The following is an 18,783-nucleotide window of genomic DNA, read 5'->3' on the forward strand; positions in this document are numbered from 1 at the left end:
AGCCAAGTACAGCTTTATGGGTGACACAAAGGGCCATCAGCAGCAGGTGATTTTAAAGCAGAGTGGAAGCAAGCATTCTACAGTACCATAACAATGTCCTTTATATCTGGATATAAAAAATAGTTACCAAAGTTGGCAAAAATTTCGTGAAATGGGGCATGGAAGTGCAGAATCAACAGGAAGTATAAAATTAGTACTGTAGAACAATAATTGTGATTCTAATCTTTTCAACATTTAACCAGATAGGTGATTTTGGTTATCCAGTTTGAAAATTACTGTCACCTGGCCTCGGGGAAGTTGAGGAGTCAGGAAAGATAGAACTGGGTATTAAGAGCATACTCGTATTTTTGGCTAATTTTGTTATTTGAAAAATGCGAAGACAGACCTTAGGCAAATCATGGGCAATTCCACGTGTGGGTGGTAAACAGGAAGATTCTTTATGTTTCGCTAGTAGTTCTATGACGAAAACACTGACGAGAATTAAGAATTAAGTGAAATCTAGAAAACTTACACAAGAAAACGCAGTAAAAAGATTAAGCAGATAAACAATAAACATTTAACAAGCATAAAGATATTATTTATACATTTTATCTTAAGACAAAGGTAAGAAATCTATGAGGGCGCTTCTTTTCCACAGCGTATTGTAATATGAATAAAAAGGACAAGACAAGCTAAAATAATTGCCCAATCACACATACGTAAACAATAATATAAAGTAAAATGCTGTCAAGTACTCGGCAAATCAGGCTGCGAACCTGGAGAAAGTTTCGCAGGAGGGAGGGAATGCTGACGGGAGTGGAGGTAGTGTTACCCACGTCTGCGCAGTGAGGGACTGCCGAAGGTAGGCTATGCCGGGAGGACGGGCGGTGCAGCTCCTCCTCCGTCCGAGAGGCACCGCGGCTGGGCTCCGGAGTCTGTGATTCCTGGCATGGCGTTTCGGGAGCGCGGCCCGGAGTGCATCACCACAGCTCTCGAAGCAGCGGCCGCAGCTGAGCGAGACGTCCGCCCTGAGGAGGCCTTGTGGCCGGATGGAAACCTGCGGCTGAGCGCTTTCCGCCTCTGTTTGGTTGCCGGGCGGCATGGAGGCATTAAGCGGCACGAAGGAGATGAGGTGGAGCAGCGAGGCGCGACCCCTTGACCTGTTGGTCAGCTCGTATCGTCTACCACAGCTGGTCAAGCTGGAGGACGGTAAGGAGGGCGCCGTCCGAGGGACGCGGGTCGCAGCGGGAGGGACGGGGAGTGGTCGCAGCCCTAGGGCCTCAGCCTCCCGGCGACAGAGCCCGCACAGGGAAACTTCACGATCGGGGGCTTCACCACCGATAAAGTGGCGGCTGCGGCGCACGTTGTAAGGTGTCGGACTGCCGGAGCGAACTTTCAACCGACATCGACCACGGCTTAGAGCTGGTTCTCCAGCCTACGCGCAGGAGGGAGGTTCTTTCTGGTGCAGTTTAGGCGTGTATGTATAATTTATGATCTATGTAATAAAATTATCATGTACTGAGACTAATTTTGTTTACCTGTGGGATTTCAGAATTTAATCGTGTTTATTCCTCAAATATGAGAAAGTTTAGCCGTGTGTATTGTTAACCTGTAGAAATACATTCAAACTGTACTGTATTAAGTGGATCGTCTGAGTAAGCTGTAAGCGTTATGCTGTCTGGTAACCGAATCAACCACCGGTTAACTAATGAATCACTGTTTTGCAGTCCAAAGGTGTAGTCTATTCGCTGCAGGAAATGTGCGGTTTTGAATTGGCCTGTGTAATAGTACTGCATAGTATATAACAAGTCTCATTTCTCTCTGGAATTCGAATAACTTCTCTCGGTGTTTCTGCTGTGTAGCCAAACTGACAGGCGTTTCTCTAGCCAATGCCTCTTGAAAACTTTAGTACTCAGGTCTATCTTTATATTGCCTTTTTAAATTTAGTAATAGCAGTACAAATATAACTTACTTTGTATAGTTATTACTTAATTGTATGATACTTAATATAATTATAACTTGTTCTCTGGGTTCTGAAATGGCTGAGGCCAATTTGGGGTCTACAGGCTGACAGGCAGCAACCTGAGATTGTCATATTCAATCAAAATCTCAGGAAAAAACGGTCTTTAGCAGCTCTCACAAAATGCTGGAGGAACTCAGTAGGTCAGGCAGTATCTATGGAAATGAATTAACAGTCAAGTTTCGGGGCTTTCTTCAGGACTGGAAAAGAAGGGTGAAGACACCAGAATAAAAAAGGTGGGGGGAGGGGAAGAAGGATAGTCAGAAGGTGATAGGTGAAGCCCAGTGGGTAGGAAAGCTAAAGAGCTGGAGAAGAAATCTGGTAGGAGAGGAGAATGGACCATAGGAGAAAGGGAAGAAGGGGGGGGGGGCAGGAATAGGTGATAGGCAGGTGAAAAGACATGGGGCCAGAGTGGGGAATAAAGCGGGAGGGGGAGGGAAAATGTCCTTTACCAGAAGAAGAGATCGATGTTCATGCCGTCAGGTTGGAGTTGGAGGTTACCCAGACGGAATGCAAGGTGTTGGCTCCTCCACCTTGAGGGTAGCTTTGTCATGGCACAAGAGGAGGCGATGGACTGACATGCCAGAACAAGACTGAGAATCAAAATGTTTGGCCACCGGGAAGTTCCCCTTTTGGCAGATGGTGCAAAGGTACTTAATGAAGTGTGGACCACCAATGTACGGCAGGTCTCCCCAATGTAGAGGAGGCTGTATTGGGAGTACCAGACACAATTGACAACTCCAGCAGATTTGTAGGTGAAATGTTGCCTCATCTGGAAGGACTGAATGGAGGTGAGGGAGGAGGTGAATGGGCAGCTGTAGCACTTTGCCTCTTGCAGGGATAAGTGCCGGAGGGAGATTAGTGGGCAGGGACAAATGGACAGGGGAACCAAGGATGGAGCAATCCCTGCAGAAAGCAGGGAGGGGGAAGAGGTAAAGATCTGTTTAGTAGTAGGACCCTTTGGGAAATGGGGGAAGATGTGGAGTATGTCTAGACTTGTCCTTCCCATCAGCAGGACAGACCCAGCAGAAATACCACAGTGGTATAGAGCAGAGTGTGAACTGCCCTGTCAAACTGCAATATTGATTTCTGATCCCATGAAATCTCATCAAATCGGGTTAAATTTGGGCAAGGAGTCCTTCTGTTAATTATCACTTAGTGAATGCTCTAACGAAGCTATACCACTCCACGTAGAATACCGTGTCAGGAAAATACTGAGAATGGCAAAGGTGCAGAATATACTCTGGGTGGGTGTCTTCAACTTCAGTTACCCAAGAGTTGTTTGGTAACTTCACTATGGTTAAAGGACATTGCTGTTAGATGGGGTTTGTGTAGTGATGAGGGAACCAACAAGAGGGAAAACATAGGATCTCATCCTATGTGTCATAGGTGCATCTGGCTATGACAGTATCATTGGGAGTAACCACCATGCAGTCCTTCTGGGATAACTTCATATTTTGTGGCAATAATGCTGTTGGGTACCACCACTATGCTTAATAAGCAGACTGCAAGTGGATCTAGCAACTCAGAACTGAACATCCATGAGGCACTGCAAGCCACCAGTGTCAGCAGAATTGTACTCAACCACTATCTGACACCTCATGGGGCAGCATAACCCCCTTCTTCCCATTGCCATCAAACTAGGGGATTGATCCACGTTCTATGCAGAACGGAGACGGGCATGCCAGGAACCACATCAGACATGCCTCAGAATGAGGAATCAACCTGGAAAAGTTACTGGACAAGGCTTCTTGCATGCTATACCTCGAACAGCATAAAGCAATCTCAAACTAACAGATCAGATCTGCAGCCCTGCCGCATCCAGTTGTGAATGTTGGAGGATAAACAGCTCCTAGGAGGTGAAGGCTCTAAAAAATATACCCATTCTCGATGAAAAATGAGCTTAGCGCATCACATTTTTTGTTTTGCAATTATAAAAATATTCAGCTAGAATGCTGAGTTAATACATTTTGGCCTCCTTCCCTTAAGATTGATGCCAGCCTTCAGCCAATTCACTATACTGCATGTACTATCAGGAACCGATAAAGGCATTGGACACAGCAAAGACTGAGCACAGGTAACATTTAGGCAATGGTATTGACGACTTGTGCTCGAGAATTTGCCACACCCTTAGCTGGGCATTTCCAGTTCAGCTGCAACCTGATGGTGTGCAAAATTGCCAGGTAGGTGCTGTCTACGATAAAAGGACAAATCCAACCCAGACAGTTACCCATTAGTCTTCTCTTGATTATCAGAAAAGTGATGGAAGTTGCTCTTCGACAGTACTATCAAGCTGCACTTGCTTAACAATGACCTGCTTATAGAAGCTCAGTTTGTGTTCACCGAACTCACTTGATCCCTGACCTCATTATAGCCTTGGTCTGAAAATGAATAAAAAAGCTGAACTCTGGAAAAGAAGTGAGGATAACTGCTTATGGCATTAAGGCATCATTTGATTGAATATAACATCAAATAGTCCAAGCTAAACTGCAGCCAATGGAAATCGGGGGACAAAACCTCTGTTGGTTGAAATCATTAATACTTAGCACGAAGGAAGATGGATGCAGACATTTTTTTTGCAGAAGTTCCTCGAGGTAATGCCCTGTGCTCAGTCATCTTCAGCTGCTTCAATCAATGACCTTCCTTCAATGAGGGTTTTTGCTGATGATTACACAATTTTCAACATCACCTCAGATAATAAAGCAGTCCAGAACCAAATGAAACAAGACCTGTATGATATTAAGGCCTGGGTTGACACGTGGCACAAATATTACTTGCTGCCTAACTGCCAAGCAATGATGATATTCAACAGGAGAAAATCCAATTAACATCCGCTGACATTCAGTGGCATTACCGTTACTGAATTTCCCACTATCAATATCCTGGTGGTTACTGTTAACCAGAAAGTGAATAGTAGTAGTCATGTACAGAATATAGCTACAAGGTAATGTCAAAGTCTAGAAAACCCGTGGAAGCTAATTTAGCTCTTGTCCCCTCTCTACAAGGCTTAATTCTGCAATAAGCCCATCAAAACTGATTGAGTATAATTAGTATCTTTTAATACTGGGATATTGAGAGAGAACAGTGATATTGGTTCACTTAAACCTACCAGTGGACTTAGAAGGTTTTCAAGAGATACTGGTTGTACCCTTTCATTATTTTGAGGTGCTTGTTGCAGGTAGGAGATATTTTGGAGCCATGCACGAGGTGTTTCATTGTTGCCCAGTGAGCATGAGTTTTACCAGGATTGAGGACTAAGTCTTCAATCAGACAATTTTTCTGTTTACCTGTGCTTTGAAAGCAGTGGTGAATTTTGTCATTGTCTGCACCAAGAGATTGTTCCTAAAGTGCAGTGTTGTACAACGGGCAGATTTGTTAAAACCTTTAGTTTGCATAAGTTGCTTAGAAGTGCTATTCTCTAATATATTCTCCAATATATTGCAATGAATAAAACAAAACAGATGGAAGAACTCAGCTGGTCAAGCCACATCTGTTGAAAGAGAAACCAGACAGTTGGTGAAGTTCCATCAGTTCAAAGTACATTGATGATCAAAATGTGCATACTGTATACATCCTTGAGTTTTGTCTTGCAGGCAGCCACAGAACAAAGAAACACTATAGAACCTATTTTTAAAAATGCCACACAGTAAAGTTTATCAAACCCCCAATGTGTGTGTGTTTTTTTTTAAAAGACAAATTGTGCAAACAATTTAAAAAAAGTGAACAGCCACACAGAACAATAACTGCAGAGTGAGTTTTCAGCCATGAAGTCAGTTCAGCAGTTGGGCTGCAGGCCACAATTGCAGAGCCAGTTCAGTACTGAAATGAGTAAACCTTGTGGAGTAGTGGGCTGAATGCCAGTTCATCCTTCACCCTAAGCCTTGAAGACATGATAAAATCATGCAAATAGGTAAACAAGAGTGAGTCCCCAGCTGCGGAGCACTTTCAATGCTGAGGCAAGCGAAAACCATCCAGGAGTCCGATGGCTGCGGTGCCACAACTGCTCCTGAACCTGCCGGCATGGGCCCCAGACTCCTGCACCTCCCGCCCAATGGTTGTAGCAAGAAGAGAGGGAGACTGGTCAAACACAGGCAGACTGTGCTGACCACCTGTTTGTTTTCTGCTCTTGTCCTCAACGGTTTTAATCTTTGAGTGAAGTGGAGTCGATCACACCCTGATGCAGCATTCACCCCAAGCGATGACTGCCTAGCCATACCTGCATTCTTGAGCGTCTAGTTAACTGAGTCCCCGAGGCCATCGCAGAACCGCCAGATCGTTTAGTCAGTTCAGAAGAAACTACTTAAAAGGGAAAATGCAGACTGCAGCGATCACAGTTCAGAAGAAGCATATCTACTGGGGCGTCTAGTAGTTTTGTGAGCTATCTGCAAAACTCTGTTGTTGGTCATTGGAACCATCTTACCATACAGTTCTGTACTGTTTGGCAATGATTCTAGCCCTTGAATCTCGACACTGCAGATTGTTGCAAATTTATCTTCAGAATTATGCTGTTCTTATTTTCTTGTTATTAGGATTTGAGACCTGTTTTTGGACATGACCATGAAGATGTGATTCAATGTATCATAAATCATTTAAGTGATTCTGCAAAGGTATTAGTAATGCAACAATATATGTATGTTCATTGTCAAATTCAATTGATACCACTTTCCGCTGGTCCTTCAAAATAGTGAAAGTTCACAGGTTGATTGGATATACTTCCTGTACTGTGATGTCTATTTATACTTAAGTTTTTATGATCACAATACCCTGTTGGACATTAATAACACAAATTGCTGTCAGACTGGTTCATTAGCGAGACTGACAGCAAAGGAGCTGAATACCTCGGGCTATTGCTCAGACCAGGACCTGCAGACCCGCATACATGTTACAGCACTTAGGGGAGGAGGCTCTAGAAGTGGGTTGAGAAAGTGTACTAGAATCTGCGATAGGTGAAAAGACTAACTCATGCAGGCCAGCTCTCCTGTAAGTGCTGCTCTCCAGTTTTCGCCCCCTGGAAAACAAACTGGATTATTTTTGGTTGCATCTGACCCGTATGAGAAGTGGAACTGCCGCATACAATTCTCACAGAAATATGACTCCAGGACATCAATCTTCAGACAATGCCACTCAGTCCTATTCTAGTCCTCTTGAAATGAATGTTAGTATCACATTTGCCATCCTCACTACAGATTCAACCTGCAAATTAACCTTTAGGGAATCCTGCACAAGGACTCCCAATATGTGCAATATTATTTTGTGACTGTATTGTGATTTGTCATAATGGTGTGACTGTGTAATGTGTTTTGCACTTTGGCTCCAGAGAAACGATGTTTTGTTCAGCTGTATACACGTGTATGGCTGAATGACAGTAAACTTGAACTCATTTATCTAATACTTCAATTGATATTTCATTTGATATATTAATATGTTTGCCTAGGCATTCCTGCTGGCCAGAATGTAGACTCTCACTTCTGTGAGATAAATGTAGCTTCATCAGAAAGTCTAAATAAATAGCACTTTTCTATGTTCTATACAGCTCCGTAGACCATAAGATGTAGGAGCAGAATTAGGCCATTTGGCTCATTGAGTCTGCTCTGTCATTTCATCATTTTTGTGAATCATCTTTGAACCATCTCCAGTTTCAGCACCTCCTTTCTAAGATAAGGGGCCCAAAACTGCTCGTGATACTCCAAGTGAGGCTTTATAAAGTTTCAACACTGCATCCTTGTTTTTATATTCTAGTCCTCTTGAAATGAATGTTAATATCACATTTGCCATCCTCACTACAGATTCAACCTGCAAATTAACCTTTAGGGAATCCTGCACAAGGACTCCCAAGTCCCTTTGTGCCTCGGCTTTTGTATTTTCTCTCTATTTAGAAAATAGTCAACCCTTTCATTTCTTCTACTGAAGTGTATGACCATACACTTCTCGACACAGTATTCCATCTGTGATTTCTTTGCCCATTCTCCTAATCAGTCTCAATCCTTCTGTAGCCTCTGTACTTCCTCAGAACTACTGGCCCCTCCACATATCTTCATATCATCTGCAAACTTTGCAATAAAGCCACCAATTTCATCATCCAAATCATTGACCTATAGTGTAAAAAGAATTGGTCCCAACACAGACCTGTGTAGAACACCACTAGTCAATGGCAGCCAATCAAGGCTGTCTTTATTCCCACTCTTTGCCTCCTGCCAATCAGCCACTGCTTTATCCATGCTAGAAACGTTCCTGTAATACCATGTGCTTGTAGCTTGTTAAGCAGTCTCATGTGTGGCACCTTGTCAAAGGCTGAGGAAACCATGCTGACTACATCCTATCTTATGTGCCTCCAATACCCTGAGACCTCGTCCTTAATGATCAACTCTATCCATTTCCCCAACCACTGAAGTCAGACTAACTGGCCTATAATTTCTTTTCTACTGCTTCTGTCCCTTCTTGAAGAGTGGAGTGGCATTTGCGATTTTCCAGTCTTCTGGAACCATTGCAGAATCTAGTGATTCTTGAAAGATCATTACTAATGCCTCCACGATCTCTACAGCCACCTCTTTCAGAACTCTGGGGTGTAGACCATCTGGTCTGGGTGACTTTTCTACCTTCAGATCTTTTGGTTTCCCAAGAACCTTCTCCCTAATTATGGGAACTTCACACTTAATGCCCCCTGACACCTGGAACTTCCACCATGCTGCTGGTGTCTTCCATATTGATGACTGATGCAAAATATCTATTTAGCTTGTCAGCTACTTCATGGTCTCCCATTACTACCTCTCCAGCATTGTTTTCCAGTGGTCTAATATCCTCTCTTTTACACTTTTATCTGAGGAAACTTTTGGTATCCTTTTTAATATTATTGACTAGCTTACTTTTCTATTCCATCCTTGCCTCCTTAATAACTCTCTTTTTAGTTGCCTTAGCCCATGATGTTTGCATCACTGTGGTGGCAGACTAAACTCATCATGTCTGCATGCACAAGATCCATATACTTGTATTCTCTGTAAATATCACTTGCCTCATAAATCTCCTTTAAACTTTCACACTCTCATCTTAAAGCTGTGTAGTCTATTTGACATTTTTATCTTGGGGAAATAGACTCTGGCCGTTTGCCCTGTCTGTGCCTTTCGTAGTTTTATATATTTCTATCAGGCTGCCCCTCACCCTCTAACATTCCAACTTTGGCCATTTCTTTCCTTATTGTTAATACTCTGCACTCTAGGCAACATTCTGATAAACGACTTCTGCACCCTTTGCAAAACATAGTGTAGTGTCCAGAGCTGCACACAGTACTCCATATGTGAGCGTATCAAAGCTTTATGCTGATGCATCATGACTTCTGACCTTTTATACTCGATGCCCTGACCAATGAAGGCGAGCATAACGTGTGTTCTTTAACACCCTATCAGCCTGTGTTGCCACTTTCGAGGAACTGTGGATTTGCACCCCAAGCTCCTTCAGTTCATCAGTGCTTCTGAGGGTCCTATCATTTACTATATTCTTTCCCCCCTTTAACCTACCAAAATCTTTGTGTTGTGCTTTATAAGGGGATTCACTGTCCATGGTTTTATGATGCAATCAATGTATTAAATGTACTGCAGAGATTAGTATGTGATACTGTGCAGCATTTTCCACAATCGTTAAGCGTATATTTCCAAACTTAAATGCATTAGAAGTTGAAGGATGCACTGTTGTTCTTGTAAAGACAACAATTAATTTGCATTTGACAATACAGTGAACTGGGAGAGCAGAGTATTGCTTGTCAAATCTAATGAGTGGTGGAGCCTATCATTTAAATTGGAAACACAAGTCTTTGTAGATCAGCTGGATGCTGGCCTTCTGTTGGAAGGTTGAACCTGCTACCATGCTGGAAGAAATTGGTCATAGGCGGTTAGCTGATATAGGCTGATTAGGGTAATAGATTAATTTTAATAGTCAATGTTTTGGGCCGACCCTTCTTCAGGCCCTGATGAAGGGTGTCAGCTTGAAATGTCAACTGTACTCTTTTCCATTGATGCTGCTTGGCCTGCTGAGTTCCTCCAGCATTTTGTGTGTTAAAATGGAATGATATAAAGGCTTGTAGGAAATCCATATGAAACTAGGATTAGAATGGTGTGCATTTGGGCATGAACATACTGAGGGCTATGGAATTCCTGCATAGCACACATTTTCTTTAAACCTGGAGTAATATTTTATAAGATAAATAAATGATCTATGATTCATTGCCAATTTAGCACAAAGTTGGAATAGTTTGAATAGTTCTGTAATTGTATTTATTTTTTTTAAATTGCATGCTGAGCCACGTATGGCTATCCATACAGTTTTCTTGTCTGATTTATGATTTCTCCTTCTCATACTGTTGTCTCTCTGTATACATATTACAGTTGGAACGCAACAACTTTCAAAATAAATATAGCATTGGTTGCTTCTGATGCCAAATGGAATTTTGGGACCAGTAGGAAATGTATCGGTTGTGTTATGGGTAATTAGATTGGCTGGCAACTAGTAGCATGGATAATACTTGGAGTATTGGTCACTGTGATGCAGAAATGATAGTAATGTGTCAGGAGCTTAGATGGCCACTGTATTGATCAATTTCAGATTTAATTGAAATCTGTGTACTATTCTACATGAATGTTGTTCAATGCTGCTAGAGGTTAATTTTTGTTTAAGCTGCTTGCAATACTGAAAATTTGGATGTGTTTTTTGAATCTCCTCAAATTTAGATACCAACATTTATTTCAATTTTATTCTGTGTTCAAAGAGACAAATTTGTAATGTCGCCTTACAGTTGATGTAATCGGGAGGGCGAATAATCCTGTAATAATCCTCTAAGCACTTTGAATTCTAACCAGGTTGCTTGTGGAGCATATTTGCTATGAAATCTGTTTTTAGTATATGGAAATGCTTTGTAATTTCTGTGCAATGGTTGTTCTAAGATTCTGCCTGAGGCATAAAAAGGTGCAGCAATCTCATCGATCAGCTTTGAACCTGTAGCTGAAAGATCCTTAGTTTTGTAGATCTTATTCTTCTATTTAAAAACTGGTTAATACAAACATCTTCATTTGAGGTTTTCAAACTTGCTTTTTAATTTTTAAGCCTTTAACTGCTTGGTTCGCCTACTCTTGGAGTAGATTTGATGTGTAGTTCTCAGTTTAGCTTTTACTTGTCATCTCACAGTCTTCAGTAGTGCTGCTTGTTACAGAAAATCAGAAATGGCTATTTCTCTCCAGAATCTGTGTTCTGGTAAATGACTGAATATGACTCAAAATCAGGTTTATTATTACTGACATATGCCATGAATTTTGTTTTGCAGCAGCAGTACAGTACAATGCATAATTAAAAATACTGTTACATGAGGAAATATAAAAAGTAGTGAAAAAGGGCAAAATAGTGATGTAGTGTTCATGGGTTTATGGACTGTTAAGGAATCTGATGGAGGGGAATAAACTGTTCCTAAGCATTGGGTGTGTGTCTTCAGGCTCCTGTATATCCTCCCTATTGCTAGTGATGAAAAGCAGGCATGCGCTAAGTATTAGAGTCCTTAATCATGGATCCCACCTTTTTTTTTTGAGGCATCATGTTTTGAAGATGTCCTCAATGCTTTCTGCAGCTCTTTCCAATCCTATGCAGTGGCTTCTCCATACCTGATGGTGATTCGACCAGTTAGAAAGTTTTCTACTGTACTTCTGTAGAAATTTGCTAGAATACATAACAAATCTCACCAAGCTCCTAATGAAATAGAGCAGCTGGTGTGCCTTCTTCATAATTCCGTCAATATGTTGGGTTCAGGATAGATCTTCAATGATGTTGATATGAGGAACTTGAAACTGCTTCTCTTTCCACTGCTAACCCCTTGATGAGGACTGGTGGACAAATTAAATAGTTAAGGTTTATTCTGTAATTAAAAGATCAATGTGGCTAACTTGGGGTGGCTGAATCAGATCTCCACTATGGAAGTTATTATTGCATTTTTGTTTTTCCTAGCTTGAGGTAGATCTGGTGAAGACTTAGTGTAATACAAATATACTGTATATAGAATTAATATGGTTACTGTTAGAATTTTTTTCCTAGCTGCCAGCTAATCTGCATTAATAAGTCCAGTGTTTTTTTAAGTATATTTACTGGATGTATTATCTTTTTTGGGGAAAAACCAAAGCAAAATGAAGAGAATACTCAGCAGGTCAGGCAGCATCAGTGGAGAAAGGAATGGTTAGTGTTTCTGTTTCTTTTCATCTGAACTGACCAAAATTTGGAAATCAGACAGAGTTAAAGTTGCGGAGAAGGGGAAGGATTGGAAAGAACAATGGGTGTAGGGAAAGGGTGAAAACCAAGAGAGGGACTGACTGATACAAATGATAATTCAACGATTGAGAGTAACTGAAGTTTGGGGGTGGGGTGGGGAAGGGGAGGAAAAGGTGCTAGAATACAAAATATGAATTAGCAAAGCAATTATGGGAATGTTCAAAATGATGTCTGTTTCCATATTTATGCAGACATATACCATTCCAATCTGACTACTTCAAACATCTCTCTTCATGGTTACATGAATTGTCATGCTGTCTGATCTCCATTATGTGATGTCAGGATATTGAGGACAATAAATGTAATCTTTTCAATTTTCTCCTATACACCGATTGCATATTTCCTACTAGTCTACTGTTCTCACTGGCTCCCCCCCTCCCCCCGGCTGTCTCTTTTCCACATATGTACTCTGGCTCACCTGTTTCCCTCCTTTTTCTGTAGTTCATCACTCAACTCCTCTCTTATTCATTAGTGTTAACTTGTAAAATGTCTTGAGTGAATGCCAGCTAATCTAGTCATGCTTGCCTGCTAGAACTTGTCACAAGGAAACTTAAATTTCCGGAGATTTTACTATAGTATATTCCAGTGACTTTTGGAAAGTTTGATATTGCTTAAAAGGGAAATTTTGTTCTTAAGCAGAAGCTAATGTTTTGGTATAAGTTGATACATCACTTTTTTTTGAAGTTGAATTATTTTGATTAGAATTGAGCTTCTTATATGATGTATTTTGTTACTTTGGAAAATTCGTAGTTTTGTTAAAGGAGTTGTATGAAGAAGAATTTTTAAGAAGATGCTGTAAAAAAAGGTTAATGACGACTGAGCTGCAATGTATATAATCTGGTCAGTGTGACTGTATAAGGCATTAGATTGTAATGCTGTAACTATTATGCAACTGAACTTTGATAGTATCAGTAAAGTTTCAAAATACAGTTTCATTTATAATCACCTTATCTTTATTTAAATATTTCAGTCAAAGTAAGATTTGAGTAGGCAATGTTATAATGAATTAAACCTGTTAACTTTTCTTTCTTTATGTAGACATGGATTTCTAATATAAATCATTAGTGATGTGAGCTTGTGATAATCTTACAACATTATGCTCATTCTCACTTTTGAAATGGTGGAGAATTCAATAGTCCTTCCTCCATGAGCTTGAGTATTTCTATATTATCAACAGTGGAAATAATTAGCTTAATTTTATGAGTTCCATCTGTATATGACAAAACATTTTCAATCTGTTCTGTTAATTGGGTCACTCAATCTTCGAAACTCAAGAAAAGGTGCTAGCAATTGTGCACATTTCCGTGTAGAATATTTAAAAAAATGTTGCTTGTATCTTTTAACTAGATATTTATAGGTGCTTAAACTGGTAAACTACCAAACAGTTGCCCCTGAATCCTACAGATTGGAAATTCCAGCTCCAGAATTTATTGAATATGTCGTGGAGCTAATTAAGGCTATTTTTTAATATAGAATTGAGGGACTAAAGTAACAAGTATTGGTATCCTATAAGAATATGGCGGGGGGGGGGGGTGGACTCTTAAAAAAGGCATAATTCAAAAAGTTTGGAGTTTGTAAACTGAATTGTTTATTTGTAAGGTTTTACAATGTTTCTCTTGAGAATGATAAGAATGTGTAGCTAATTACCATGAGAACTATTTAGAATAGGAGGAATACATTTAGAGAGGAGCTTGTCAAGCAGAACTTGGAGAAAGAAATAGAAGATGTAATGAGGAAAAGTGATAAGTGGAAGGAGGGTTTAGTTATGTACAAACTCAGTCATACACTAGTTTAACCAAGTGACCAATTATTGCTATATTCTCAGTCTTGTTTTATTTGTATTACCAGATAGTTCATTTTACTAAACGAGAGTAGACTACACATGCATGATAATCTTTTAAACTGGAGTAGCAAATAATCTACTGTCCTATCCTGTTGCAGGGTTTTGGCCCAACAATTCTTCCCACCCCACACAGATGCTGCTTGACCCACTGAGTTCCTCTAGCAGATTGCAATCTGGAGCAACAAACAACATCTATCATTTAAAATGCCTTGCTAAATTTAACCCAATGACTCTATTTGATGCTTTTGCTAATCAGAAGATTTCTTTTGCAGGGGAAACAGTGGAAGGGATTCGTGAAAATGATTTAGTTTTGCTTCATTCCTGTCGACAATGGACTACAATTACTGCCCATAGCTTGGAAGAAGGTCATTATGTGATTGGGCCAAAAATAGAGATTCCTGTTCACTATGGAGGTAAGACTTGAATATACAGCGTTCTTCCACTAGTTCAGTTTAACAGATTAGAGGCAATTGTTAACTCTTGTTTTCCTCATAAAGACATCAGGAATATTTCTTTTACAAAGATATCTGGAATAGAGATTATTACTTTATTGTGTGGGCTGTCAGGGGGCAGCTGAGATGGTGTTTAAAGTTTTTAAAGGAATAGAATTAAGTTCAAAGTACATTTATTATCAACGTATGTCTACATGTGCAACCTTGAGATACATCTTGTAAGCACCCACAAAACAAAGAAGCCCAATAGGATCGATGGGAAAAAAACCCACACCACAACTGTCAAACATCCATGCACATAAAAGTAACAAATGGTGCTAACATTAAAAAAAATTATCAATAATATACAAAATATGAACAACAGAGCCCACGGAAGTGAATACGCAGCTATGGAGCCAGTTTTGTGCTGTAGCCGGTCCAGGAGCCTGATTGCTACAGGTAGCAGCCATGGAGTCAGTTCAGTGCCAAGCCAAGGCACATAAGGCCTCACAGAGTAGTGAGCTGAACACTGATTCAGCCTTGACACCTTAATCCAGTGTTTCCCAACCTTTTTTTTAAGCCCAGCTCCTCCCTAAAGAACTCTAATACTTGCCAAAGCCCCCTTAAAGCACCTTCATATTTGCCAACACCCTAATTAGGCACTACTACATGCTAACATGAGAAAAATGATTCTGCTTTAAATTTTTATTTGTCTCTAAACCTAGCATGCACAGTACCTGTGTGCTGTACAGCAGCTTTCATATAAATGTGATCCTTGAGCTTGATGGCTTTTAGCAAGAGTTGGAAAATCTGGTTCAAGTTGTGACAGTAAACGCCTTAAGTTGCCATGCATAACAATGTCCAAGCAGTTGCTGTTCTTGTGAGTATGTTGTTCACTGCACTGAAGCCTCTTTCAACAAGGTAGGAGGATGGAAATGCAATGAAGAGCGGTTTGGCTCCTCTCCAAAGACCAGGAAACTACTTGTGACGGTGTAGCTACATACCACAAAAGCCAACATTTTTTGAAAAGCGTTTTTCTGCTTCATCTTTCTGAATTTTGATATTTTCTTCTTGCAATCTTTCTTCCTGTTCTTTCTCCTTGCAAGGAAATGGGTTGATTACCCAGTCTGGAATTTCCAGATCGTTCAAATCCTTGAATCGATTCTGAAAATCCTTCTTTAGTGACTGCAAGTGCAAGCAGTACTCTTGCAAATCACTGCCTGTGAAAGAGAGTGCCATACTTTCCATGCAGTGAAACAATGAGAACATTCTTCTCCCAATGTTTTGCTTGTATATTTCCAATCTTCTCATAAAAGTGGACACTGCACTTTTTACCTGGATTAAATTCAAATCCTCACCCTGCAGTTTCATATTTGGAGTGTTTATTTTGTCGTGCATATTAGCTAGGCTTGCCACATAGAAGTTCAATCTTGTTTCCCAAGCTCTTGTTGACTTCGATCAAAAATTCATCCAGTGTCAAAAAGATTAAAGGAACGTTTTAAACAGCAGCCTTCGCACTTCAGTGTGAAGAAGTAAGCATTCAAGCCCTTCATCATTATCTTGGCGTAACTGGCGAAATATTCTATTACATGGATGAGCTTTAATTTTGTTGATATCAGATATTTCAAGAGTCATGCTTCAGAATAGTCACTGCCTAAGATTTTAGGCTGCGAGATGTTGACATTGAATTACACAATGGATTGCAAACAAACTTGTAATTTTTTTTTCATAAATGCCACTAAACCAGCATGGCAATCTGTCATATATGTTGCCCAAGAAATCACGTTCCTAATCAGAATACTTTCGTCCTCATTATACATTTTGAGCTTCTTGTAGATTGATTCTCAGTTGATAGGTTTTTCTCTTTTTACAAAAAAGAATCTCCTGATAAACTTCTCCATCTTTGATAAACTGTACATGTGCCATTAGCAATACCTCATTGTCTCGCACAGTTGACTCAGTCAGTTGTATCTCAAAATCTGCTTTTTGTAGCTCTGTCCATAGTTGATACTCAATATTTTCACTCACTTTGTCAATACGGTGAGCTACAGAGTTATTATTCAGTGGAATTGATTTTAAAATACCTGTGTAATTTTGAGCACTTCTGATACAGCAGGCATTATTAATCTTTCATCGATTGTATGAGATTTTGGACACTTTGTTATCATTTTGTAAATGTTATAAGAAGCAATGAGACCACTATCCAGGTAATTTCAAAGGTTTCAAAAGTACATTTAATGTCAGAGAATACAATATACATTCTGAAATGCTTTCTCTTTGCAACCATCCACGAAAACAGAGGAGTGCCCCAAAGAATGAATGACAGTCATTCTAATGACAGTTAGAACCCCACCAGCTCCCCCATCCCATGCATAAGTGGCAGTAAGCAACAATCCCCCCTCCCCCTCCCACCATCAAAAAAAAGCATCGGCACCTGCCACGGAGCACTCACGTGAGCAAAGCAACAGTAAAGACACAGACTTGCAGTTACCCCAAAGATTACATTGTTCACCTGGCATTCGACATACCACATTTGACATCCTGTTAATGGAGAGAGAGGTTTCTCTGTTTTTGCAGCAAGCGGGGAAACATAACAAACAACTCGCTGGATTTCGATGTTAAAAGTCTGCCACGTTGCTTTATTTCCCAGCTCTGTGCCCGAAGATCACGAGTCACTGGGCACACAGCCACAGATATTCCAACTCCCCCATGACACATGGGTCTCTTGTGGCACCGATCTTTGATCCGCCTGTCTCCAGTGGCCTGAGATCCTAGACTTCCAAAGCCGAGCTGAATACTTAGGCCGTGCCCTTGGCGTGCCGAACAGTGGGCAGTCCTGAAACCCCGAAAGCGGGTCCCATTCCCGCAAAGAGCAGTGATCAGCGTGTAGCTCCAGGTCAGGGTCTTCAAAATACAACCCTGTAAGGGAAAAATAAAGATATTAAAGATGGAATTTTCAGTTTCCTTGGTAAATGACTTGTGTGCAACGCTTTTCATATGCTTTTCATCTTCTGGAGCTGAGTAACACCATAAGTAGCCTTTGTAGAGTGTCTTTTATGGAAGTAAGTAGCCTTTTCAGGGAAAACATGAGGAAATCTGCAGATGCTGGAAATTTAAACAACACACACAAAATGCTGGTGGAACACAGCAGGCCAGGCAGCATCTATAAGGAGAAGCACTGTCGACGTTTCGGGCCGAGACCCTTCATCAGGACTAACTGAAAGGAAAGATAGTAAGAGATTTGAAAGTAGGAGCGGGAGGGGGAAATGCGAAATAGGAGAAGACTGGAGGGGGTGGGGTGAAGCTAAGAGCTGGAAAGGTGATTGGCAAAAGTGATACAGAGCTGGAGAAGGGAAAAGGATCATGGGATGGGAGGCCTTGGGAGAAAGAAGGAGGGGGTAAGCAGCAGAGGGAGATGGAGAACAGGCAAGCAACTAAATATGTCAGAGATGGGGTAAGAAGGGGAGGAGGGGCATTAACGGAAGTTAGAGAAGTCAATGTTCATGCCATCAGGTTGGAGGCTACCCAGCCGGTATATAAGGTGTTGTTCCTCCAACCTGAGTTTGTGTTCATTTTGACAGTAGAGGAGGCCTTGGAGTAGAGGAGCCTTTTCAGGGTGTCTTTTCCTGCCATCTTGATGGCCTCATTACGTTACGGTATTACAAATAAGACAAATAGAGTGTCGCTGATCTGACGAATGGAATTAAGCCATACTCTAGGTATGTAACATTGTATTGACGCGATTTCTATAGTTCCTGTTTCTCAGCAAGATTAGAGTTCAAGGCTTCACCATGTTCAGACTCGTATTTATCTATCATTAAGGGGGCTAAATTAAAATCATTAGCAGTTTTTTTGCTGTCAGGTCCAAGCCAGATGCTTCAATCCAGCCTGAAGTCACTCCAGCAATGGCCGCATTCTAACCTGCATTCTTGAAAGTCCAGTCCACCGAATCCTTCAGGATACAGCAAGAACGGCAGATCATACAGAACGTTCAAAGGCATAACTCCAAAGGGAAATTACAGGCTGCGGATTGCTATGATTGTAGTTCAGAAAATGTATATTTAATGGAACTGTTAGCAGAATAGCAAGTAGTTTGTTTCACTGCCTGCAAAGCATTGCCATGTCCTGCCAGTCCCATCTTAGCAAAGATTTGATTCAGTGATTTTCATTTACATTCCATTCTGCAGTGCTCACTTTTGAGGTTTGTCACAGGA

At 40.8% G+C, this 18,783-nt stretch overlaps 1 protein-coding gene across 1 annotated transcript in view; it reads left to right on the plus strand.

The window, feature by feature from the left end:
* The first annotated feature begins 1,056 nt into the window (after positions 1-1,056).
* The window catches only part of LOC140726600 (GRB2-associated and regulator of MAPK protein-like), a 73,510-nt gene continuing 55,783 nt past the window's right edge, over positions 1,057-18,783 (plus strand). Inside the window, 2 exon segments of the mRNA XM_073043191.1 lie at positions 1,057-1,188; positions 14,411-14,551. Coding sequence (XP_072899292.1) covers positions 1,080-1,188; positions 14,411-14,551 — 250 coding nt within the window. The 5' untranslated portion in view covers positions 1,057-1,079.

The sequence above is a fragment of the Hemitrygon akajei genome, chromosome 1, assembly GCF_048418815.1.
Source record: "Hemitrygon akajei chromosome 1, sHemAka1.3, whole genome shotgun sequence".
Taxonomy (NCBI): domain Eukaryota; kingdom Metazoa; phylum Chordata; class Chondrichthyes; order Myliobatiformes; family Dasyatidae; genus Hemitrygon; species Hemitrygon akajei.